Consider the following 27,754-nt stretch of genomic DNA (forward strand, 5'->3'; position numbering starts at 1 on the left):
GGCTGACATGTGGCATTGCTATTGCTTGATTGTGGCTCAAATCTGGGAAACAAAAGTGGACCACTCAAGTGCCATCATTTCACACGGTATGTGGGCCAGAGCAAGGTATTAGATATGGGCCAGAATTAAATTTAACTGTTAGCCAGATGTGGGCCATTTCTGCTTCATGTGTTGTGTTCATGGTTGACATGTGGCATTGCTATGGCTTGATTGTGGCCCAAATCTGGCAAACAAGAGCGGACCGCCCAAGTGCTATTATTCCATGTGGTATGTGGGCCAGAGCAAGGTATTAGATCTGGGCCGGATCTAATACCTACACATGAAGCAGAACTGGCCCACATCTGGGCAACAGTTGTGGGCCAGTTCTGCTTCATGCGTTTTGTTCATAGCTGATATGTGGCATTGCTATGGCTTGATTGTGGCCCAAATCTGGCAAACAGGAGCGAACCGCCCAAGTGCCATCATTTCACACAGTATGTGGGCCAAAGCAAGATATTACATCTGGGCCGGATCTGGGCCAGATTTCAAATAAACTGTTGCCCAGATGTGGGCCATTTCTGCTTCATGCGTTTTGTTCATGGCTGACATGCGGCGTTGCTATGGCTTGATTGTGGCCTAAATCTGACAAACGGGAGTGGACCGCCCAAGTGCCATCATTCCACGCGGGTAGTGGGCCAGATGAAAGTGTCAAGTGTGGGCCGGATCTGGGCCAGAGCAATTTTGCTATCTGGGCCAGATGTGGGCCAGTTCTGCTTCATGCGTTTTGTTCATGGCTGACATGCGGCGTTGCTATGGCTTGATTGCGGCCTAAATCTGGCAAACGGGAGCGGACCGCCCAAGTGCCATCATTCCACGCGGGTAGTGGGCCAGATGAAAGTGTCAAGTGTGGGCCGGATCTGGGCCAGAGCAATTTTGCTATCTGGGCCAGATGTGGGCCAGTTCTGCTTCATGCGTTTTGTTCATGGCTGACATGTGGCGTTGCTATGGCTTGATTGTGGCCTAAATCTGACAAACGGGAGTGGACCGCCCAAGTGCCATCATTCCACGCGGGTAGTGGGCCAGATGAAAGTGTCAAGTGTGGGCCGGATCTGGGCCAGAGCAATTTTGCTATCTGGGCCAGATGTGGGCCAGTTCTGCTTCATGCGTTTTGTTCATGGCTGACATGCGGCGTTGCTATGGCTTGATTGCGGCCTAAATCTGGCAAACGGGAGCGGACCGCCCAAGTGCCATCATTCCACGCGGGTAGTGGGCCAGATGAAAGTGTAAAGTGTGGGCCAGATCTGGGCCAGAGCAATTTTGCTATCTGGGCCAGATGTGGGCCAGTTCTGCTTCATGCGTTTTGTTCATGGCTGACATGCGGCGTTGTTATGGCTTGATTGTGGCCTAAATCTGACAAACGGGAGTGGACCGCCCAAGTGCCATCATTCCACGCGGGTAGTGGGCCAGATGAAAGTGTCAAGTGTGGGCCGGATCTGGGCCAGAGCAATTTTGCTATCTGGGCCAGATGTGGGCCAGTTCTGCTTCATGCGTTTTGTTCATGGCTGACATGCGGCATTGCTATGGCTTGATTGTGGCCTAAATCTGACAAACGGGAGTGGACCGCCCAAGTGCCATCATTCCACGCGGGTAGTGGGCCAGATGAAAGTGTCAAGTGTGGGCCGGATCTGGGCCAGAGCAATTTTGCTATCTGGGCCAGATGTGGGCCAGTTCTGCTTCATGCGTTTTGTTCATGGCTGACATGTGGCGTTGCTATGGCTTGATTGCGGCCTAAATCTGGCAAACGGGAGCGGACCGCCCAAGTGCCATCATTCCACGCGGGTAGTGGGCCAGATGAAAGTGTCAAGTGTGGGCCGGATCTGGGCCAGAGCAATTTTGTTTACATTACAGGTTTTATTGAACTAAATACATTGCAATCGGCCAAAACGAATACGCAGTTTACTTTTCTAAACAAAAGCGCTCCAAGTCAGTGTTTCACTGTTCGTGTGAATCGCGTCACAGTTCTGCACACACACACAAAATACAGGCAGTTCAATGGGGGACGGGGACGCGCATGACAGCTTTCACATTACCAATTGTTCAAAAGAACTGTGCCCTGTTCTGAACTAAACTGCCAGTGTAAAAACTCCGAAACTCAGAAGACAACAATCTTCAAGATAAAGTAAAGCTCCCATGTATAACGGATTGGCACCTCAAAATAATATATGTGTGTGTGTGTGTGTGTGTGTGTGATGGGTAGGGGTATTTGTGTGTCTGTGTGTGATGGGTAGGTTTAGGGGTAGGGGCATTGTGTGTGTTTGTTTGTGTGTATGTAATGGGTAGGTATAGGGGTATTGTGTGTGTTTGTGTGTCTGTGTGTAATGGGTAGGTTTAGGGGTAGGGGCATTGTGTGTGTTTGTTTGTGTGTATGTAATGGGTAGGTATAGGGGTATTGTGTGTGTTTGTTTGTGTGTGTGTAATGGGTAGGTATAGGGGTATTGTGTGTGTGTTTGTTTGTGTGTGTGTAATGGGTAGGTTTAGGGGCAGTCTAAGGGGATAGAATGTACAGTTTGTACAGTATAAAAACCATTATGCCTATGGAGAGTCCCCACAAAGATAGTGAACCAGGTGTGTATGTGTGGTAAACAGAATACAATTTTATATCTCCTTGTTATTTCAGATGATGAGAGAAATGAAAACTTCTGACCAGGGGTAGAGAATCACAGTATACTCACTACAAAAATCTAGACTACACCACTGGCTACATTGAGATGGCTTGAAAAACACACATAAAGCATATATTATCGCACTCGTCTGATTGTCTTCGTCACGTTTCATCACTCATAATGATTGTTTTCCTTCAGCATGACAGGGTATTACTTCTACGAATCCGCTTTTGGAATTTGGACTTTCTGTGAGCGCGACCTCCACATATTTAGATGCGAATAAAATGACAGCAGGTCATGCATAGATAATTTTTGTCTCTGATTTTAAATCTTAATGTATTCACATTGGTTTCTATGTAAATACACTTGCCCGTGACCTCAAAAAGCGCTCTATCAACCGAGATTAGAGAAGGCTGTCTTTAGCGTCCCTGTTAATTTGGCCGTTGTCGCGCAGGGTAACGCTGGTTCGAATCCCGCTCGGAGCGGGTCGACTAGAATCGGTGAGACCCAGTAAAAGTGCGGGGGACGAAAATACATTTTATTAAAAGTGAGGGGGACACGTACCCCCCGTCCCCCGCGTAATCTACGCCCATGCCACTGCCAAAATGCGTAATTCATTGATACTGTACAATAATCCGCCGACAAAAAAAATTACAACAATGCGCTTAGCTCTGACAAAACTACAGTACCCTTGTGAAGTTCATAGAACATGCACTTAGCCCAGTCAAAACTGATTCAAACCTCTTTCAGCAGCTGTTGGGGTTGCTAGTTGCAGAAGTCCTGAGTGTATGATGGACAGGAATCATGATTATATTTATAAAGAGTCTTCGAGTCACAGGTGTAATCCACGTTTGAGAGTTGGTTCACTCTCCCACTCCTTACTGTAGAAACGGGTTGTGTATATATATATACTGTATGTATGCCACTTTAGCATAGCGATCACTTGAATGTACATCTACCACGAGTTATCGCGCTAAAAACCTGGCTGTCATGAATGAGCGCGTCTGCTGCTGATCGCTGACTGACTGAAAGTGCCGTGCTCGTCCGCTGAAACCCGCCCAATCTGGCAACACCGTGTGTGATTTGTGCTTTGAATCATGTGCAGGCGCGATGGATCACGTAGTAACCAATAGGGTGTTGGAATGGTATATGTTTACACTTCTCATCCAACCACAATCAAATTCACACTATCAGGATGACGCGATTTATCTGCATTTTTTTTTTAAACTAGATGAAATGAAAGAGGAGAAACGAGGCTATTTTTAAAAAGTAAGGAGTAGAAAGTACAGATAATTGTGTGAAAATGTAAGGAGTAGAAGTAAAAAGTAGGCAGAAAAATAATTACTCTAGTAAAGTATAGATACCCAAAATTTCTACTTAAGTAAGGTAACGAAGTATTTGTACTTCGTTACTTGACACCTCTGCGAACAGGTCATTGAATCTTTGATTCAACCGATTCATTCAAACGCTGAATCATTCATTAACACACTATTGCTGTGAGATGCGTTGTGGTTCTGATGTGGAAATATGATCTGATCTTGGAATTATTTTCGCTGCTTTAATAGAACAAAAGCAGTTTATTTTGCATCTAAAATGTAAGTGACTAATTTTAATTAATTGTTTATGGAACTTAATTGTCATGAAATCAGTGTCACATTTTCAGTCGTGATGGTAGTCAGGAAAACAGCACTCTTGGTTGTCATGTGATGTTTTTTTTTAACTGTATTATACGTTATAAAATATAAAAACCTTCACATTTTGAATATTTACTGCCGTATGTTACTGAGTTTCTCTGTATGAGCAGCGTTGGTTTGTTTCCATTTCTCCTCGAGAGGCTGTGCGATTGACAACAGCACAACCGTCAGTTCATATATTAGCCTATTATTATCCATTAATTATCTGAACAAACCTTATCTCGAGCCCTAAAACCGATCAGAAAATGTAATGAAAATGTAACGAAACGTTGTAGAAATGTAGTGGAGTAGAAAGTAAAATATTTGCTGCAAAATGTAACGAAGTAAAAGTAAAAAGTAAAGTACAGATATGTGAAAAATGTACTTAAGTAAAGTAACAAAGTATTTGTCCAATATAACTGGGATATTGGTTTATTTCGAGTCAGAGAGAGAGAGACATCAAAAAGTGAAAAACTTGTGGATTAGTGCTTACTAGAGATGCAAACTGTTTGGAACGGTTCAGTCCGATTTGGTGAACTGATTCACTAAAAAGAACCTGTTCAAATTAACGATTCGTTTGCGAACCGGTCATCACTAATGTTTAAACATGCCAAATTAAACATTATCCTTCCTCAGTGTGTGTGGAAAAGCAGACGCGAATGTACTGATTGAATGCTGCATGAGATCGCGCGCAAATATCTGTCAGCGAGGCGCCACGAGCCAGCGCCCAGGAAGAGGCCACACCCCTGGTAGAGTGGGCTCTAACCCTTAGTGGACAGGGCACGTCCTGGGATTCATACGCCAAGACGATGGCATCCACTATCCAGTGGGCTATCCTCTACTTGGAGACAGCCTTTCCCTTCTGCTGGTCTCCATAACAGACAAAGAGCTGCTCTGAGGTCCTAAAGCTTTGCGTTTTGTCCGCGTTCTGTCCACGTTAGTCCGTAGGGCACGGACGGGACAGAGAAAAGCCAGGGCTGGGTCTGCCTCCTCTGAGGGCAGTGCTTGCAGGCTCACCACCTGGTCCCGGAAGAGAGTGGTAGAAACTGTGGGCACATATCCAAGTCTCAGGATCACACAAGAGTTGTCCGGCCTCGAATTCCAGGCCCGATTTGTTGACTGAAAATTCCTGCAGGTCCCCTACCTTCTTGATAGAGGCCAATGCAGTCAGGATTACTGTCTTCAGGTACAGAATTTTTAACCCAGCTGACTGCAAAGGCTCAAAGGAAGGTCTCTGCAGTGCAGTCAGCATCAGAGACCAGTCCCAAGAGGGTATAGAGGGAGGGCAAGGCAGATTTAGTCTCCTCGCCCCCCTCAGGAACCTAACGATCAGGACGTGCTTCCCTAAAGACTTTCCACTTACCAAATCATGATTAGCGGCAATTGCAGCAACATAGGCTTTAAGGGTGGCAGGAGACTGCCTTCTCTCCAACCAATCTTGTAGGAAAGAAAGTACAGCACTGATCGAACAACTTCGGGGGTCTTCTCAATGAGAAGAACACATGTCGATAAACAGGTTTCACTTTAATGCATAGAGGTGCCTCGTAGAAGGCGCTCTAGCGGAAGTGATAGTGTCTAGCAAAGCCTGTGGTAGGTCACCTTGAACCTCCGTGTCCTATCCAGGGACCAGACATGGAGTTTCTAGAGGTCTGGACGCGGGTGACAGGGTGCTCCGTCTCTGAGTCAGGCTGTCCTTTCTCAGAGGAATGGGCCAAGTAGGTGCTGTTGCGAGGAGCACTAGTCCCGGAACCAAGTCCTGTTGCTCCAAAACGGAGCGACCTGCTTCTCGTCCTCCATGACCTTGCACAGAGTCTGTGTGAGAAGTCTCAATGGGGGAAACGCATACTTGCGTAGGCCCCAGGGCCAGCTGTGTACCAGGGCATCTGTGCCGAGGGTCCCCTCGGTCAAGGAAAAGAATAACTGGTAATGGGCTGTGTCTGGGGCGGCAAAAAGGTCTACCCGTGCAGTCCCGAAGTGGCTCCATATCAGCTGGACCACCTGGGGATGGAGACTCCACTCTCCCGGGAGCACTGGCTGTCGTGAGAGCTTGTTGGCCGCACAATTGAGCAGGCCCTGAATGTAAATGGCACGAAGAAACTTCAGATGCTTCTGACTCCATAACAGGAGGTGGCGGGCGAGTTGTGACATGCAACAGGAGCGTAGACCACCCTGTTTGTTGATGTACACAACGGCCACAGTGCTGTCCGTACGGACCAGAACGCGCTTGCCATGTAGCGGTGTTTTGAAGCGGCCTACAGCAAGACGAACTGCTTACAACTCCAGGCATTTGATATGCCATTGCAGTTGAGGCCCCATCCACAGACCTGAAACTGCAAGCCCGCATGCCTGGACACTTGTTCTAGAGGCACTCCTGCCTATAGAAATGAAGGGTCCGACAACGGGCTGAAGGTTTGGCGGCACCTCTGCATCACTGAGACACAGAGGGAACAGCTTTGCCATGACCATCTCGAGACTCAGTTGTGTAGCCAGCGTTGAATCAGTGTAATATGGAGCAATCCAAGTGGTGTTACTGCGGATGCCATATGCCCAGAAGCCTCTGAAAATGTTTCAGTAGGACCGTTGTCTTGCATTTGAACGAATTCAAGCAGTTCAACACCAACTGGACATGCTCCTCAGTGAAGCGCGATGTCAGGGCGACTGAATCCAGCTCCAACCCGAGAAAAGAGATCCTCTGCGTGGGGCAGGGTTTACTTTTTCCCAGCTGACCCGAAGCCCCAACTGGCTAAGGTGACTGAGCAACATGTCCCTGTGTTCGCACAACTGCTCTCGCGACAGTCGCCACAATGTCTCACACCCTATTTTATTTCTATATAATGTATATAAATCATTATTGAAATACATCCAAAAAGTAGCCTAGAAATCTAGACGTACCCTAGCGGCAGCAAATCTAATCTGCCACGAGTGTCGTTTAGCAACTCTCAATACACTTCTGAGCTGTAAACGCCAAACTCTGGTCGGGCCAATCACATGGTGTATAGAGTCGGTGGGCGGAGCTTAACATAATGACGGCCGAGTTGCGCTTGCGTGCTTCTAGTAAACACAGAAGCTGGCGAACAGCGGTCTTTCGAATTGGCTTTGACCATGACTCTAGAAAACTTGGAGTAAAGCTTTTCTCTGAGAAAAGAACAAAGAACGGCACTGAAGTCATTCTTAAAAAGGTAAGATGTGCTCAGACTTTTGCCGACCGGATACGACAAAAGTTTAATCTTTCAACTAGCTCTGCTTCACCTTCGTTGCTCTGGTTTGTTGAAACGCTATCCTATTGCGTGCAGAGGGAGTTTGAAAGACAACCGTTTATCCCACCCCTCAGATTGAGCTGTCAATGGTGAGTTTCCAGACCAAACATCTTGATGTGGGTCTAGCTTGCCAGGCTAACCAAAAAGGTGATAACTGGCTGAAATTATTTTTATTTAACTCTTCAGACTCTACCTGGCATTTCCCAGATCACAGTGTGGCAAATATTAAAATATAAAAATAAATAAAAAATACAGTGAATAAAGATGCCAGCAGTAATTGGAAATTAAAGGGTTACTTCAGCGATTAGCATATGGCTTTCTATCAGTAGAAACCCTGCAGTATATAATTGTGCTCCCCCCTCTTATATCCCCATGAGACGAGAGATTTATGAATTTTATTTCTGGAAAAATTACTCCGGTGACGCAAATATCATCAATTTGCGTCATCCGTAAAATGCTTGGCCAGACGCTAATGACTACAGCCAGCAGAGGGAGCCATTTCCACATGTTTTCAACTTGCACGGGATGGGGTCGCACTCACAGCTCAGCTCACAGCCTGTAAACCCTAATGTTGTCTTTACTTAAACAAATCAAGTAAACTTGACTAAATATTACTAGTTTAGTCCAAAAACTCAAAAATATAAGTTAGTATAACTTATTAACCTGCAAAATACATAAACTTAAGATTTCAAGTTGAATGAACTCAAAATCATAATTAATTAAAATAGCTTACTCTGGTCTTGCTTTGATGTGATTGGCCATGCAAGGAGTTCTGTCTGGCAACAAGAACTAATTCACTGATTGGAGGACATTTACAAAAGGTGATCCTTTTTTGTTGCTGATTCAAATTAAGATGGAGACTTTTTCATTGTGTGCAATCTTAAAATCGGTAAGTAAAAATTCGTAAGTACTAAACATAATAATAATCTGTGAACTAACTTATAACTAACCAGACTGACTTTATTTCTTTTTTAATGGAAATAATAATTTTGTTTGAAGTCACCATGATTGAGATAAGTGTTTGCTTTAGTTGGGCTCTTGACCCTTGACTATGTAATATTAGTGTTTCTTTGGCTGCTTTGTGTTTGTGAGGCACATTTGCTATGGAACACAAAGTCAAGAGAAAATATAATCAAGTGATGTTGTTTATTTATTGATTATGATTACATCATCCCTGATCTCATGCAGAGTCTAATGCTCTGGTTGTCAAATCAGTTTTGTAATATTAATAAAAATATCCATGAGATTCTTTACTCTCTAGTGGCAATTGAACAATTTATTATTTTATTTTTTGTGCACAAAATGTTTAAACCTACGGCATAAGTTAGACATGCACAGACATCAAGAATCCGCATATGAATCTACAATGGTGACAAAAAAAAAAAAATCCGATAAACAGGTCAACTCTGAACATAAAACAAGATACAAAAACATCAGAACAAATGAGCAAAAGTAAAAGCAAATAGTAAGAATCAAAGAAAATGTGTCACAATTCAGATGTATAATTTATTCATGCTGCAATGCATGTTGAAGTTTTGATTGGTTGTACCCAGCATGATGTACTGAACTTCTGGTTTACCCAGTTTGGTGAACTTAACAATTTAAGTACAGTGAACGTGAGCACCAAGTTAAGTGAGCTTAAATATACAAGTTTTGGGAGACTCCATTACTCAATTCAATTGAGGGAACAAATTTACTCAAATCAATTGAGTTCAGTCAACTTATTATGGTTTTCATATTAACGGTGCGGCCAGCAGAGCAAAGTCGGTATTTTTTCTTCTCAAGTTAATTCCAATGAAAGTTAATCTTTCAAAGGCATGAACTGAAAACGTGCCAGACTGAACACACGCTGAGAACTACTGCCGCGAGCGTGGACGCGTTTACTTGCCCTCTCATCACGAGAGCTCATTCAGCTCATCACGAATGTATTTAATTTGACTCACGAATGTATTTGTTTGTGACACTTCCTCAGCGGCTAAATCACAATATATTGAACCGAAACGTTCAGTTTTTAATTGTAGTGTCTGTTCTCTAACTGAACTGATTTTATGAAGATGAACGCGGTGGTAGGAAAGTAAAAGTGATTCAGCAGCGGTGGCTTTGGGAGTGGCCTCACAGCTAGGGATGCGAAGCATTCTGGGAATTGTAGTCTTTCATCCCCATGAGACAAACACATTTTCTGTCTTTTCTCAGTCTGGAAAGCACCAAATTCAAAAATAATTTCACATTTCTACTACATTAATGACCCAGTTTAAATACAGATTCATCTTCCCAGCGCTTAAGTACCCCTTTAAGGAATTGAAATAGCATACAAATACACTGTAAAACAAATTAATGTTGCCAATTGAACATATTCTAGTGACTGATCACATCTAAATTGGCCAAATTGAATTTCTGTGAATTGATGCACTTTAGTTCAAATTCAATTTGGCCAACTAAAAAATGTATGTGATCAGTCACTAGAAAATGAACAAAAAAAAAAAAAAAAAATTTTGTTCAAAAGTGTATGTAAAGAAGATTAAACCCAAGCCCTGTTTGCTTTCATTTATAAAGATATAGCCTAAATGAGCTCCTTCCTTATTGTAACTCATTAATGTCTAGATTTAATTTAGCACATACACAGTAAAATCCCCAGTGTTAAATCAACACTGCTCAGAGTGTATTTGGTCCCACTCCACAGAGAGTTAAATTAACACTGAAGCGGTGTTAAAGTTAATGAGATAATTAAGAGATGAATTAAGTGGTGATTGAACAATTAGTGATGAACACCTGATGATAACGAGCATAATCACTGAAGGAAAGAGAATCACAAGATCTACAAGTGACTTCAGCCACAGCTTTAGATGATACTGAAGATAAAAGAAGACATTAAATCTCTGAAGATCTCATCAGAGGATTAAACAACTGCACAGTTATTCCTGTCATACTGTTCGTCTACATAAGCTCTTATTGAGAATTAACAGGTTTAGATGTTGATGTTTTATGGAAAATATTTGGTCACCATTATGCTGATCACTGTTTCCTTTAGTTGGGCAGTTTGACTTGGCTTTTTGAAGAGCGGTGTTGCTAACAGTGTTTTCTACACTTACTTAGTTACAATGGAATCCAGAAGCAAATCAGTTCATATGGTTTTCATAATGAAATGGAATGATATACTAATCTCATCAGTGACCAAATGTGTGAGTGTATATATATATATATATATATATATATATATTTGCCACGGGTCAGATTTTGAATTTAGATTTTATTTTATTTTTTTCAAAAGTTACAGAACCAATTATTTTAGCAAGACATCAAGAATCAGCATATGATTCTCAACAATGGTGATATGCTTCATGCTGCAATGCATGCTGGGAGCCATGAGTTTTATAATTGGTCGGCTCCCAGAAATGCATTGTGGCATAAAAACATGTCACCATTGTTGAGATTCATATGCTGATTCTTGATGTCTGTTTCCAAATACCCCCCCCCCCCCCCCCCAATTAAGTTATCTAAATTCTGTTTAATTTGTGCCAAGATTTTCACATTGATGATCAATTTACTTAAAAACAAACAACTGCTTTTGTTCAGTATAAGATTGGTGAGCTTGATCTTTAAAACTTGACAACAAACTGTAACAGATGCATGATGCATGTAACAAGATCACATTTCTTTGCAAAAAAATGTGTTTTGGCAAAACACTGTTACAAAGATTGAAATGTTAATTTAAAGTCAAACTGCTCAACTAGATGAAACACTACCCAGATAGCATGGTGACATTGATTCAATGTTGGAATTCCATCAGAATCATCATTTTGGTTGAGGTTGAAACTTCAATGCTAAGTAATATTAGATCAATGTTGAAAATTCAATGCTAACACCATACTGGGCCAATGTTGAAAATTCACTGCTTAATAATATTGGATCAATGTTGATAATTCCATGCTATTCAGTGTTGAAAAGACAAACATTGAATCAATGCTGATGTTTGGTCATCTTAATTCTCCACCGGTGAGGCTTACGGTCAATCTATCTGTCCCATTATTCAACATGTTAAGGCAAGTCCAAATCAATTGGGTACATTTGTGTGAATGTGAGCACATTTATTATCCTCAAAGGATACGATGAATACACCAACGAGTATGTGGATTCACAAAGAATACATAAATGTAAATTTTGTAATTGTAAGCCTTTCTTTAATTTTTTCTGGAAGAGTTAAAATTGTATGCGTGTTTGATTTCTGACTCTTCCAATAAGAAAGCTGTAAAAACTATGAATCTTTTTAAAAGGTATATTATTTTCCTGCTTACTGGCATGTAATGTCATTCTGTGTTTCATGTTATTATAATAAAAAATGTAAAAAACAAATAAAAAAACAAAACAAAGAACTTCTACCATAAATTTAGTCTATCAGTTTTAAATAAATTAAAATTTAGCCTATTATTATTATTTAAATCATGTAGAATGTACATGTATTTCATTATTTATCTAAAGAATACAGAGTTAATAAAGAATTTAGAATATGTGTCCCTATCGAATGCGCCACAATCCAATCCAGCAGGTGGCGGTAATGCACCTTAAAGACATCCACCAATCAACCAAAGCAAGCGCAGCTGAACAGACTTCAATCGCGAAAAAGGGACACAGGACAATGACCATCTTTTTTAGAGGTAAGTGGCCTACAAAAATATAATTATAAAATTCATCTCAATTTTAATTTAGTGTTTTTATTCATCTTTATGTTTTACAACTTGTGTGCTTCTCCTCAGCGAGTTAGAGTGAACTGCAATGTTAATAATAGTCACATGAGCGCCCTCATAAGTTACACAACCACCGGCCAGGATAATCTTAATACATTGAGTTTCAGTTTGTTTTTCACCAAACCATATCATATTTGTATTCATTTTTTTTTTCTTTCTTAAGATTGGCATATATACTGTGAATTGCGTCCGAATTCTGACTCGTGCAACTTTTTTTTGTCATGCGTCGTTTGTTGTGAGGTGTTCATCTATTTTATGAGATGATTTTAGTATTAAGATAATTCATCTGTGCGAGTAAAATGTGCATCTGTGGAAACGGTGCTGCACATGCAGTCATTGACTTGTGAGTAGATCCTATTTGATTCATTTGGATTTTGAGGCCATATAGGATCGACTCACAAGTCAATGAATGCGCTGCGCGGATCCACAAACGTATCTTACTCGTTGCACACAAAGATGAATCATTTAGAATCATCCTATATTCGTCCAGTGTATAAACGAGAGGCGATCGGAAGGTTAGATGAATTTCTGGCTTGTCAGTGATTGTGTTCGCCACTCGTGAGAGTATCTCACAGCTGAAGCAGAACTAGAACTGATTGACCTGTTAGCGCGGTGAGGGGAAATACAATTAGTTCAGCTTCAGCTGTACGATATCATCACGAGAGCAGATCACAATTACATCATTAGCTACAGTTTAATCTTTAATGCAGCAAGAAAAGAGTGAGATCTTTAGGCAGCTATATCAAACTACAGAAATTTAGTAAACAGTTGTCCCTCCAGTTCGTGTTGTAAATGGAAAAAAAAAATCTCTTCCAAACCACCATGTAGCCTATACAGCTCCTCTTTTATTTTCTTAATTTAGCTATTTAGTCATTCATTTACTTGTTTCATTTTCACACTTTATTTATGTACTATTAAATACAATAATATTATTAGATAAAACACCGGATATAGTCACTTTGCTTTTTCATTCATTGTGTGTCCTCTAAAGGTCCTCTAAAGTCTATTTTAAAATGCATTAAATAGTCCTGAATTTAATGTTACCGTTTTAACTGGGATATCAAGATTTTGATAAAATTTCAAGTTTCACTTCATTTTGTAGTAGGCTATATTTGTAATGTATAATTAATCACATTTCCAAATATTTACTAACTTCTTGTTGTTTTAGATGCTGTGAATGCTGATAAAAAGAAGGCATCAGAGTTTATTTTTGCTGGGACGGTGCATAACTGGCTCCATTACAACCTGAAAGGCTTCGGGGCATTGCCCAGATAGCATGGTGACATCGATTCAATGTTGAAATTCCATCAGAATCATCATTTTGGTTGAGGTTGAAACTTCAATGCTAAGTAATATTGGATCAATGTTGAAAATTCAATGCTAACACCATACTGGACCAATGTTGAAAATTCACTGCTCAATAATATTGGATCAATGTTGATAATTCCATGCTTTTCAGTGTTGAAAAGACAAACATTGAATCAATGCTGATGTTTGGTCATCTTAATTCTCCACTGGTGAGGCTTACGGTCAATCTATCTGTCCCATTATTCAACATGTTAAGGCAAGTCCAAATCAATTGGCTACATTTGTGTGAATGTTAGCACATTTATTATCCTCAAAGGATACAATGAGTACACCAACGAGTGTGTGGATTCACAAAGAATACATAAATTTAAATTTTGTAATTGTAAGCCTTTCTTTAAATTTTTCTGGAAGAGTTAAAATTGTATGCGTGTTTGATTTCTGACTCTTCCAATAAGAAAGCTGTAAAAAATTATGAATCTTTTTAAAAGGTATTTTCCTGCTTACTTGCATGTAATGTTGTCATTCTGTGTTTCATGTTATTATAATAAAAAAATGTAAAAAAAACAAATAAAAAACAAAAACAAAGAACTTCTACCATAAATTTAGTCTATCAGTTTTAAATAAATAAAAATGTAGCCTATTATTATTATTTAAATCATGTAGAATGTACATGTATTTCATTATTTATCTAAAGAATACAGAGTTAATAAAGAATTTAGAATATGTGTCCCTTTCGAATGCGCCACAATCCAATCCAGCAGGTGGCGGTAATGCACCTTCAAGACATCCACCAATCAACCAAAGCAAGCGCAGCTGAACAGACTTCAATCGCCAAAAAGAGACACAGGACAACGGTCGTGTTTTTTTAGAGGTAAGTGGCCTACAAAAATATAATTATAAAATTCATCTCAATTTTAATTTAGTGTTTTTATTCATCTTTATGTTTTACAACTTGTGTGCTTCTCCTCAACGAGTTAGAGTGAACTGTAATGTTAATAATAGTCACATGAGCGCCCTCGTAAGTTACACAACCAACGGCCAGGATAATCTTAATACATTGAGTTTCAGTTTGTTTTTCACCAAACCATATCATATTTGTATTCATTTTTTTTATTTAAGATTGGCATATACACTGTGAATTGCGTCCGAATTCTGACTCGTGCAACTCAGTCATTGACTTGTGAGTCGATCCTATTTGATTCATTTGGATTTTGAGGCCATATAGGATCGACTCACAAGTCAATGAATGCATGCGCGGCGCGGATCCACAAACGCATCTTACTCGTTGCACACAAAGATGAATCATTTAGAATCATCCTATATTGTCCAGTGTATAAACAAGAGGCGATCGGAAGGTTAGATGAATTTCTGGCTTGTTAGTTATTGTGTTCGCCACTCGTGAGAGTATCTCACAGCTGAAGCAGAACTAGAACTGATTGACCTGTTAGCGCGGTGAGGGGAAATACAATTAGTTCAGCTTCAACTGTACGATATCATCACGAGAGCAGATCACAATTACATCATTACAGTTTAATCTTTAATGCAGCAAGAAAAAAGAGTGAGATCTTTAAGTTCTGTAGGCAGCTATATCAAACTACAGAAATTTAGTAAACAGTTGTGCCTCCAGTTTGTGTTGTTAATGGAAAAAATCTCTTCCAAACCACCATGTAGCCTATACAGCTCCTCTTTTATTTTCTTAATTTAGCTATTTGGTCATTCATTTACTTGTTTCATTTTCACACTTTATTTATTTACTATTAAATACAATAATATTATTCGATAAAACACCGGATATAGTCACTTTGCTTTTTCATTCATTGTGTGACTGCTGGTCCTTTAAAGTCTATTTTAAAATGCATTAAATAGTCCTGAATTTAATACCGTTTTAACTGGGATATCAAGATTTTGATAAAATTTCAAGTTTCATCTTTTTGTAGAGGCTATATTTGTAATGTATAATTAATCACATTTCCAAATATTTACTAACTTCTTGTTGTTTTAGATGCTGTGAATGCTGATAAAAAGAGGCATCAGAGTTTATCTTTGCTGGGACGGTGCATAACTGGCTCCATTACAACCTGAAAGGCTTCGGGGCATTGCTCATGGTGGAACCCCCTGAGTTTATAGTATTATTCTTTCTTCTACCTTCTTTCTTTCAGTAGTACTGTGTCATTTCTGTATTTATTGGCAAGTTTACATTTGTATTTACTTCCATTTTGCAGATGCACGTTGTCATGTTTTTCCAGGCTCTTCTCATTTGTGTCATAAATTCAGATGTAATTGTTTCAAGTCAATGTGAGATTTCCTGTTGTAACTGTGGGGGCATAAATAAATACATTTGCATCTAAACTGAAGGATGTTATTTACTTTGAGTGACTTTTTGATGCAAAATCATATCGACTGCAGCCACACATGGTCTCTGATTAAAATGAATAAAATAAAGAGACAAATGAACTGGCATAGAATCCTGCTGTACATAAAGCAAGATTGATCTATTTGTCATTGTTGAAATAACATTATTTCACGGTGCAAACCTGATGAAAAATCAATGTTAGATTTCAATATTGATTCAATGATATTTTGATTGATGCATTAACATTGATTCAACATTGATTCACTTAAATAAGTGGTTTAATTTTAGTTGGAAAACTATTGATTTTAAGCCCATCTTGATCTATTTTTCATCGTTGAAATAACATTATTTCAGGGTGCAAACCTGATGAAAAATCAACATTCTCAACATTGACATCTCAACATTGATTCAATGATATTTCAGTTGATGCATTAACATTGTTTCAACGCTGATTCACTGTTTGTCTGCTATCTGGGTGCTCATGGTGGAACCCCCTGAGTTTGGAGTATTTCATTCTTTCTTCTACCTTCTCTCTTTCAGTAGTACTGTGTAATTTCTGTATTTATTGGAAAGTTTACATTTGTATTGTACTTCCATTCTGCAGATGCACGTTGTCATGTTTTTCCAGGCTCTTCTCATTTGTGTCATAAATTCAGATGTAATTGTTTTAAGTCAATGTGAGATTTCCTGTTGTAACTGTGGGGGCATAAATAAATACATTTGCATGTAAACTGAAGGATGTTGTTTACTTTGAGTGACTTTTTGATGCAAAATCATATCGACAGCAGCCACACATGGTCTCTGATTAAAATGAATAAAATAAAGAGACAAATGAACTGGCATAGAATCCTGCTGTACATAAAGCAAGATTGATCTATTTTTCATTGTTGAAATAACATTATTTCAGGGTGCAAACCTGATGAAAAATCAATGTTATATTTCAATATTGATTCAATGATATTTTGATTGATGCATTAACATTGATTCAACATTGATTCACTTAAATAAGTGGTTTGATTTTAGTTGAAAAACTATTGATTTTAAGCCCATCTTGATCTATTTTTCATCGTTGAAATAACATTATTTCAGGGTGCAAACCTGATGAAAAATCAACATTCTCAACATTGACATCTCAACATTGATTCAATGATATTTTAGTTGATGCCTTAACATTGATTCAACGCTGATTCACTGTTTGTCTGCTATCTGGGTAATCACCACAATGGTGAAAATGATTTCCATAAAACATCAGTATCTAAACCTCTGTTCATTCTCAATAAAAACATATGTAGAAGTACAGTATGACAAAAGTAATTGTGGAGTTGTTTAATCCTCCTTCAGAGATTTGATGTCTCCTTTTATCTTCAGTTGATTTCATCTAAGGCTATGGCTGAAGTTAGTTGTAGATCTTGTGTTTCTCTGTCCTTGAGTGATTCTGCTCGTTACCATCAGGTGTTAATCATTAATGGTCAATCATCACTTAAATAATCTCTTAATTATCTCATTAACTTTAACACAGCATATTTCAGGGGTAGACAATCTTCTCCGTCTGTTTTGATCTGCTTGGAAAAAAAGCATTCATTTGAAACGTGTTTGACCTGTATTGATACAAAATTTCTCATTTCTTTCCATATAAATAGAAAACTTTTTGAAACTTATGCATTGTGTGCAGTCTGCCTGAACCATGTCTACGATAAACAGAGAAGTCGTTCTGGAGGCCCTCTCGGCTCTCACAGGTTCTACCCTGAAGCCTTACACTGGCTTAAAGGGGTCACTAAAGTCTGATCCTGAATTTGATATATACAATTTTATCGCTGCTGCCATATTGGGTCAAGAATTCCTGAACCAGTTAGGTGCTAGAGGGGATGTGGAGAGCGCTCTTCGGTACATGAGTTTACGCAATGAGATGTTTGTGGACATGGATGAATTCTTCGAACCTCGCTTTGATTTCGATTTCAGATGTTTAAGAGACAAGTCAGTATGCATGCGGGGTGACGAGCCATATACACGTCCATGCGGATGGTACCGCTTTGCTCTCAAAGTCCTGGACAAATACCCTGGTGGAAACACCTGGCTGGGCAAGGATGGATGGAGGAGTTACTCAGTGGCTGGTGAGTGGCCCGTGTCCTATCATGGAACCAGCGTTCAGGGTGCTACAGGTATCGTCACAACCCATTACACAGCAGGACCTAGACAACTCTACGGGAGAGGAATCTATTCAACATACGACATAGATCAGGCTTCTAGCTACAGCACGGAATTTACATCTAGAAAGACCGGGAAGAGATACAGAGTCCTGATGCAGAACAGGATCAATCCAAACATGAGGAAAGTGTGCCAAAGAACGGACTACTGGCTGATTGAGATTCCTGACGGCACCTCTGCTGCTAAAGAGAAGGAGATCGTGGAGGAGTCCATTCGTCCTTATGGGATTCTGCTGAAAGAGGTGTGAGAGAGGAATCAGAACCAGCTGACCGCCTCAATGTTGATTTTCCTGAGATGATTATGACGATTGTTGTAATTATTGTTCATTTAAATACATCTCTTTGTTGTTGAAACTATTTGATTTATTCTACCTTTTAAAATGATCTGCCTTAAATCTAATTGAATATGTATTCTTAATGGTAAAGAAAGGTTGTGGTTTTTTTTTTTTTTTTTTTTTTTTGAAGTACAGTATTAATAAGTTGAATGATGAAAATACATCTGCTTTTCAATCAATTATTCTAAACTAGAAAATTGTAATTTGCAAAGTAAAATTGTAAGTTTATTTTTCTCGGAAATCAGGTTAATATCTGCAATTTTATAATTTTAAATAAAATGTTTTTTTTTTTTTGTAAAATGAAATATGGTAAAAATGATTAATCTCTGTTTGATTGATTATGTAAAGACAAATATTTGCCTGATTTGCTTTTTTGTGTACACCTATAGCCTACTTTTATTGGACATATAGTTGCTTTTGTTTCCACTTTATACTTTTGAACAATTTGTCTTATACAATATGAATTATCTTCATATTAATAAACAAATTGAATAAAGATAAAAATGTGGTTTATTTCAAATGAGGCTATGCTTCCTGAAAGTTTCCTCTGTTTGCAACTAAAATAAGACATGATCAAAACTTAGTAACTCCGTAACTTAGTATGTCACATAACCTGCTTTCTCCAATACTGAGTCTGGAGTCACTTTGTAAAAATCACACCAAAATTTTCACTTTATAAAACTTTATATGATTTCACCATCTTATAAAGGCCTACACACAGAAGAATGGACTTCACAATAACCTGTCAAAATACAGGTTTGGTTTCAAAAACACAGAGGAATGTTCTTCTTAAAGTAGTAGTAAACATGAGCATTTATGCTGGAATGTGCAGTACCTCCTTTGCATTTTGCAGTTGGTTCACCCTCTGTGTATTCTGTTATTCTTATCACTGTTAGAAACGAATGAATGTTAAAAATCGACCTGCTTGTTTCCTTATAAAAGGAAATCCTGGGTTTTCCAACAAATGACTTTTGCAGGCTTGAGGCCAAAGGCTGCCCGGCTGCTCATTTTGAAACTAAAAATGAAACTATTAAGCTCATGTGGCCATTAGTTTATAACACTTTTTCAATTTACTCTTAACGCAATTTTACTTATCTATCATACAAGATAGATACTGTTTTTTTCCTTTGTGTGCCATGATTTCCTGGAATATAACCCTTTACTTTTTTCTGACTAGAAAATCTAAAAATAACACTGAAATTAAATATAAAATTCAAAAATGTGGTGTCTCAGTATAAAACTGAGAATGAAGCACTAAAGAGATTGATCCTTCAGCTCCATCCACTTGTTCCCTCTCACCTGAGTATTAGCACTTCATGAGAACACTGCACACACTCCCCTGTTGTCCGTTCTCCTCAGTCCCTGCAAGAGAGTGTGCCGACCTGACTACACACCTGTGACTCCTGAACTCCCCAGTCCCCACAGCCTCAGTCAGAAGTTCTGGAAGATTATACTTCACGTACAGTGTCGTCTGAAGAGACTGTGAAATCATACATTAGAGAAGCCATGTCAGTTGAATTTGTGGCTGAACCGTTTTACGCTGCTTGTATTGTTGCCTTTCAATGCATATAATAATTCATATTCAGAAAGTAGATCTGAAATGACATTCATTACAAGATTCAGTTATGAATTTCGTCATTGAGGATGAGCGAATAGTCTCATCACATCTATTCATTATGCTTATTTTAACGGAATTCATTTTATTTTGTGGATTAAATAAAGGACGTTACTCAGAGACTGATATTTGGTTGGTCAAAAATAGTTACTTTCAGCTGTTGCAAATGTGTTGACATTTTTAAAAATTAATGTGGTGTTTTTTTAACTAAATGAGTGGTTTTAATGTACATTTTTTTTATTGTGAGGTCAGATGACCCAAATGATATAGTGCATTCTCACAATAAATCCATTGCAGAAATTCTGAGCAAAACAGATGCATTTGCATTTGACATGAGTGCTTTGCAGAAACAGCAAAGACAAAAAAGAATACCAGGAGGTAGTTGGAAATTTTGACTTTTGACAAGCCATGACTAGTAGAAAGTAGTTAAGCTTGTGTGTCCAAATAAGATCTATGATGGGAGGGTTTTAATCCTGTGCTTCTGTATGAACTATAAAATATCTGTGTTTGAGGCTGAACCTTGAGGTGAAGATTACTTGTTTTTATGTTGGAATTTTTATTCTGAAACTGCAAGTAAACCAAAGCCTTTAAATGGGCAGGTTTTTTTTTTTTTTTTTTTTTTTTTTACATCTTTAAAGATTATTTTCTTCATACCTATTATCTGAACCTGAATACTGAAACTCCATAGAGGACCGGACCTTGGCTAAGTTTGGTACGGTCGCCCCCTGATATTTCGGGCAGCGCTCTCAAACTTAAAGGTATGGGCAGATCTTTGATTTGTGCTGGGTTTGGAAATGTGTACTGGATTATTTAGTCATAGAAAATACTACAAAACCAACAACCCATGAAAATTCAGAACTGTGTAAAAATAATAGTGAAAAAAAAAAACTGAAATGAGAAGTGTTAGAACATTGAACATGTCACACCCTCTTATTTTTTTTATATATATATATATATATATATATATATATATATATATATATATATAGAGAGAGAGAGAGAGAGAGAGAGAGAGAGAGAGAGAGAGAGAGAGAGAGAGAGAGAGAGAGAGAGAGAGAGGAATGCATTAAAAACCATCCCCAGAAAAATATGATAATTAGTTTCTCATTTGTAATCTCAGCTGAAACATAGTCCATCATAAACAAGATCAAGAATGTGAGTGTCATAATGTTTTATTGCATTATTGCACATTTACAAGCTCTGCTGTAAAGCAAACGTAATACATATCAATTTCCTTAACTTCCTTTCAGTTAATATACAGTAAAACCAAAATGTATTCGGTCACCTTCAACATCACTGTTTATTCGCTATAGCTTAGAAAATGATAAAATATGACAAGAACTCACGAGTTAGACTGTGTCAGAACAAAATCATCTTGGCTGTTAGATAACTTTGATAGAAAAGTGTAATTTATTACAATCAGCTGTCAGAAGTTAAATTTAAAGGGTTACTTCAGCGATTAGCATATGGCTTTGTATCAGTAGAAACCCTGGAGTATATTCAAATGATCGTGCTCCCCCGTCTTATATTCCCCTGAGACAGATTTATGCATTTTATTTCTGGAAAAGTTCCTCTCCTGACGCAAATTGATGATATTTGCGTCACGAGAGGAATGATTGCCCAGAGGCTAAAGACTACAGCCAGCAGAGGGAGCCATTTCCGCATGTTTTCATCTCGTGCATGGGAAATGGAGATCACACTTACAGCACAGCTCAGCTACAGGCATTAATTTAAACGGATGCTAAGCAATGTAAGTGTTTTAACTTCTCAAATTAATTTCTATGAAAGTTAAGCTTCCAAAGGCATGAACTGAAAATGCGTTGTGAATGTATGCCGCGAATGTGGTCGCGATTACCTCAGCTCTCATCATGAGAGCTCATCAACTCATTTATGACGTTAAATGTAATCTGACTCCTAATCTGAGTCTGCTGTGAGACTCACGCGGCAACTCGATCGTTATATTGAACACACGTTCAGTAGTTAATTGTACTTTCTGAACTCAGTCACTGTAATCCAGTAGCGTTGGCTTTGGGAATGGCCTCACAGGGCAGCGAAGCATTCTGGGAATTGTAGTCTTTCATCCCCATGAGACAAAAATACATTTTCTGTCTTTTCTCAGTCTAGAAAGCACCAAATTCAAAAATAATTTCACATTTCTACTACATTAATGACCCAGTTTAAATACAGATTCATCTTCCCAGCGCTGAAGTACCCCTTTAAGTACACAATTAGATAATAGCAATTTAGGTCAACCAATTCCCAAGCAATTCTAAACTCTGTTCAGTCTGTGTCAGCCTGGGTGTACGGGAAAAATACACAGAACCCAATAGCGATTTAGAATGTTTATTGACAAGTCTCACAAAAAGGAAGATTAACAGGAAGTCTCAAGCAGCAGGTCAGACAGGATCTCAGGCAGGAGATGCAGGCGTGCAAGGCTGTGACGCAGGGACGCAATTGGCAATTCAACGACGAACAAGCCTCCAGGAAAGAAGAAGACCAGACCAAGAACCTCAGAGATCAGGAACGTGCGCACGCGCGCGCACAAGGGAAGTCTGTAACGATGTGGCAATGATAATGAGAGAGAGAGGTGAACAAATAGGGGAGATAATCAGGTCCAGCTGGGGATGATGAGGAGATGAGCAATCAGTAGCCACGCCTCCAACACCACCACACAAACACAAGGGCCCTCATTTATCAATCTTGCGTAGAAACGGGTGTATATGTTGGCGTAAGATTATGCTTACACTCCTCTCACCGCCTGAATTATGAAGCTGTGCGCACCTCTGCAATCCAGGTGTACGCAATACCTGCCCTTGATAAATGCGGCGGCTGAAAACGATCGTCATTAGAATAACACGCCCCTATATATTCAAGTCTCCGCCTCCCCCACGCCCTCATTTTACGCCATGGACAAACAGAAGACGGCAAAGAAGCGAAACTTCTCCGACGTGGAGATCGGGCACGCTCAATCATCTCACTAGTCCACTAGTCAGGGCACGGATAAGTCAATGGGCTGACTCCCGGATCAGTGCTCTGACTCGTGAACTAGTGAGATGATTGAGACGCGCCCATCGAGACCAAGCCTGCAGTCTCCCTCTTATTTACTGAAGCTTTCGCGCCTCGATCGCCCCCCGGTGACCGGTCCCAGTATAGCCGCGCCTCTGTGATTTCTAATGGACGCGAGGCAAACTAAATAATAAAATTACACTTCAAAAATTTTCCCCCAAAGGTAGTTTATGTCACTGAAGGCAGTTATCATCACGATGATTTCATTTCAGGTGTTCGTTTTTAAAATAAGTTTAGTTTTAGTTAGTTATTTGATGCTATAAAAACGGGGGTGTGACGTCATGATTGAAAGCTGAGACTGACGTCTTCTCTGAGTGAAGTTGTCACTGAGGCACTAACGGACTTTTTTCGAAATTTTTGGGAGCAGATTAGAGCTTTAGCTTTAATTTCTACATTTCCATAACTGTTTATTTCACACCAACATAATTAATTGTTCTGCATCTGCGAGAGTGTGGGCGGGCTTTTGATATCGCGACTGTACTTCCTGCTCTACTTCCTGCGCTCTACTGCGCAACTCCGGTCCCGAAATCGCTACTGCGCAGACTCGGTCCCAAGATGTCCGCGCCGTGCAAGGCTGCCTGAAAGCTTCAAATATGGCAAGCGGAAACGGATGATGTCGAGTCGTCCATATTTTTTTACGGTCTATGATCGAGACCATCACCAGGGAAGTGAAAAAAAAAAAAAAACGAAATTGTTTTATTTGAGAGTTTAAAGAGTGGGAATAAAGGCACCTACAAAAACAAAATATGGACCCAAATTACGAGTAGCCTACTGTTAACAGTGTGGGCGTTGAGAAGCGCACTCCAGCAGTTTAAATAGCTGTTCGATGATAAATTACCATCACAATGCATTATTTTACAGCACGTTTTGAAACAATTAGCATTTAATTTCGTATCACGGCATGTATTGGGGTGTACAATAGTGATGATGATGTGATGTGGAGTACCATTCATTCACATTAATAATTACATGACAATTAGTATGATTCTTATTCTTATTATTCTTATTCTTAACGACGCTTGTTATTTAGAAGAAGAATGTTGTTATTATTGATTTTAATATTATTTAAAAGAAGAAGGTCATTTTTATTATTTTGTCAGTCTGAATTATTTTAGTCCCAGTCCGTGCGCAGCTGCCGGGCCAGGCGGGCCTGAACCGTCAGATAAAGCGCACAGGCTCACGACTGGAGGAATACATATGCCTACAAATCAAACGCTTTGGTAAAGTCACACAAATTAAACATTGACGTTCATGTTGCACAAAAATCAACACTGAATGTTGTTGTTGTGGTTTTTAACAGTGGGTCATATAGCATATCTTGTCATGTGCGTTTTGGTGTTAGGAATTGCTTTTCTGCGCATTTCCCCACTAACTCAAACGTGCGTACACCACCTCCTGAGCTGGCGTAGGATTTGAGCGTGCCGTACGCTAACGTGCATATTGATAAATCTCAAAGTCACCGTGGGTTTGGGTGTACACAAGGTGTACGCTGGAAATTTGGTGTACGCACTTTTGATAAATGAGGGCCAAGGAGAGAATGAATCACTGAACCCATAAACCGTGACAGTCTGTGGTGTAAAACGTCGCATTGACAATTAAAGGTGGATTATGTAGTATTTTTGCAGTAAAATGTCCTACTTACAACATTCCAAATGTTTCCAACTATTTGTAAATTGTGAGAAAATTGCTATTTTAACCAAGGAGCCGGGAGGTCAGATGACGCCTGTCAATTGCGTCATATCTGCGTTACCCTCGGTTTCCGGTTTTATTCTGCAGAATGCTTTACTTTTAGCAGTGTGCAACAAATGTCAAAGCAGCTGCCGAGAGAATGCACAGAGCAACGTCATAACATAATTTTCACCACACTCAAATGTATCTAAACAGAGCTGCCTTACCTCATACGGAAATAGCGCCGGCGCTCGGTATATGTTGGATTGACTTTGTTTACTTCTGTTGTAAAGATGATCAAAACAGACAAAGCAGACTAGCTGACAGCCTGCCATGTACCCAATCGGAGGAGAGCCCTTCTAGCCAATCATAGACAAAGGATCGGTACCTTCCCCTACTAGCCTGGAAATCTAGACACACCCTAGTGGCAGCAAATCTAATTTGCCCGCGAGTGTCGTCTAGCAACTCTCAATACACTTCTGAGCTGTAATCGCCTAACTCTTGCCGGGCCAATCACATCGTGTATAGAGTCGGTGCGCGGGGCCATAATGACGACGGCCGAGTTGCGTTTGCGTGCTTCTAGTAAACACAGAAACTGGCGAACGGCGGTCTTTCGAATCAGCTTTGACCACGGCTCTGGAAGACTTGGAGCTAATCTTTTCTCTGTGAAAAAAACAAAGAACGGCACTGAAGTCATTCTTAAAAAGGGAAGATATGTTCAGAGTTTTGCCGACCCGATATGGAGAATGTTTAATCCATCAAGAGCTCCACTTCTCCTTCGTTGCTCTGGTTGGTGTAGCGCTATCCTTTCGCGTGCAGAGGGAGTTTGAAAGACAACCGTTTACCCCGCCCCTCTGATTGAGTCCTGTCAATGGTGAGTTTCCAGACCAAACATCTTGATGTGGGTCAGGCTTGTCAGGCTATTCCCCTACTATCCATAGAATATCTCTGCCCGGTGACTGTGTCCCGTCATAATAAAAGTCCTGCTGCCCGCGAGGTGTGTTGTTCAGCTCATTAAAAATCGCTCCAGCAGCCTTGCACAGTTCCACAACACTGTCCTGCTCTGCTACAGTAATGTTAATAACCGCATCTGTCAATTTCTGCCCGAGTCCTATCCCGATTCTTTCCCACCGGCTGTGAGGTAAAGACAACATATCCCAAGATGCTGTGCTCAAACTTGGCCATCGAACTACTCCTTTGTTTTTAATAGGCGCCCTATAGCGGATGGAAAAGTTGCATAGTGCACCTTTAAAGAAAAGAAAAACACTTAAATAAAACATCCTCAGGTCAAAATGTCTAAATAATTTTGGTCCCAATTTTTTAAAAATAAATTTAACTGGTAGTCCACTGTATGAAGAATATTTGGGTATAATATGTCACAGAATGCTTTATTTTGCTATCTTCACTTAATGAACTATAGTATTCTGCACCCACTGGTCTTTTTTAATAATGTTTGGTTTGACTGTAACTATAAGAGCAACACTGACTTTTTCCATTGTGTGCAGCCTGCCTGAACCACGATGAACGGAGGTACTTTTCTGAAGCCTTACACTGGATCAAACAGATCACTGGATTCTTATACTGTACTCAGTATATATCACTTTTTCACTGCTGCCATACTGTGCCTACATTTTTTTTGGTTTTAGCGGTGATGTGGGAAGCTCTCTTCAGTACATGCAGAGTTTACGCAATGAGATGTTTGTGGACATGGATGAATTCTTCGAACCTTGCTTTGATTTCGATTTCAGAAATTTAAGTGACGAGTCAGTATGCATGCGGGGTGATGAGCAATATACACGTCCATGCGGATGGTACCGCTTTGGTCTCAAAGTCCTGGACAAGTACCCTGATGGAAACGCCTGGCTGGGCACGGGTGGATGGAGAAGTTACTCAATGGCTGGTGAGTGGCCCATGTCCTATCATGGAACCAGCATTCAGGGTGCTACAGGTATCGTCAAAACCCATTACAAAGCAGGACCTGGACAAGTCTATGGGAGAGGAATCTATTCAACATACGACATAGATCAGGCTTCTAGCTACAGCACGGAATTTACATCTAGAAAGACCGGGAAGAGATACAGAGTCCTGATGCAGAACAGGATCAATCCAAAGATGTTGAAAGTATGTAGCAAAACGGACTACTGGCTGATTGAGATTCCTGACGGCACCTGCTGCTAAAGAGAAGGAGATCGTGGAGAAGTCCATTCGTCCTTATGGGATTCTGCTGAAAGAGGTGTGAGAGAGGAGTCAGAACCAGCTGACCGCCTCAATGTTGAGTTTCCTGAGACGATTATGACGATTGTTGTAATTATTGTTCATTTTTATACATGAGGATCTCTTCTGGCTACATTTTGATTTGATTTATTCTTCCTTTTTAACATTTTCTCTTCCTTAATTCAAATAAGGTAAAGAAAGGTTGTGATTTTTTTCCAAGTCTGATTTTCAATCAGTTATTCAGAACCAGACATTTTTAATTGCATGCACTTCATGTTTCAAGATTTCAAGTATTACAATTGTGCTTAGTGTTCTGAGTATTCAGTTTAATATCTAATATGCATTTTTTTTTTCATTTTAAATAATAAAAATAAAATAAAACATAAAAAGAGTATAGTTAAAATGCATATGATTAATCTTTGTCAGTGATTATGTAAACCAATATGTGTGGCCTTGTGTTGCTGTTGCTGTTTTTTTCACTTTATAGCCTAATTTTGAATAATTTGTCTAATTGCAAGATGTTTCCTTGTTAATAAAATTGTATAAATGTGTAAAATGTGCTTTATTTAAAAAAATAATAATTTTATTTTTAGACAGCTATTCAGCATCATGTCATGTTAGTGTTGAGAGATCACACACTCTTGGGTTTTGGGGCCTTCCCCTGGCCACAGACTTGA

General features: G+C 39.5%; 2 protein-coding genes across 2 annotated transcripts in view; both read left to right on the top strand.

Annotated features, from left to right (window-relative positions):
• The window catches only part of LOC137093476 (uncharacterized), a 74,882-nt gene extending 47,504 nt beyond the window's left edge, over window positions 1-27,378 (top strand). The window contains exon 3 of the transcript XR_010908468.1: window positions 27,279-27,378. The gene's annotated coding sequence lies outside the window, so the exon portion shown is untranslated. The remainder of the gene's footprint in view (window positions 1-27,278) is intronic.
• LOC137093475 (uncharacterized) lies at window positions 17,512-18,496 on the top strand. The gene has a single exon (XM_067458286.1). It carries the CDS (start codon window positions 17,660-17,662, stop codon window positions 18,425-18,427), a length of 768 nt encoding a protein of 255 aa, XP_067314387.1. The 5' UTR covers window positions 17,512-17,659; the 3' UTR covers window positions 18,428-18,496.
• Window positions 27,379-27,754: the final 376 nt, after the last annotated feature.

The sequence above is a fragment of the Pseudorasbora parva genome, chromosome 12 (genome assembly GCF_024679245.1).
Source record: "Pseudorasbora parva isolate DD20220531a chromosome 12, ASM2467924v1, whole genome shotgun sequence".
Classification (NCBI taxonomy): Eukaryota; Metazoa; Chordata; class Actinopteri; order Cypriniformes; family Gobionidae; genus Pseudorasbora; species Pseudorasbora parva.

What these genes read in the sequence shown, in the direction of transcription:
- LOC137093475 (XM_067458286.1), top strand. Translation starts at nt 17,660, where the DNA reads ATGTCTACGATAAACAGAGAAGTCGTTCTGGAGGCCCTCTCGGCTCTC.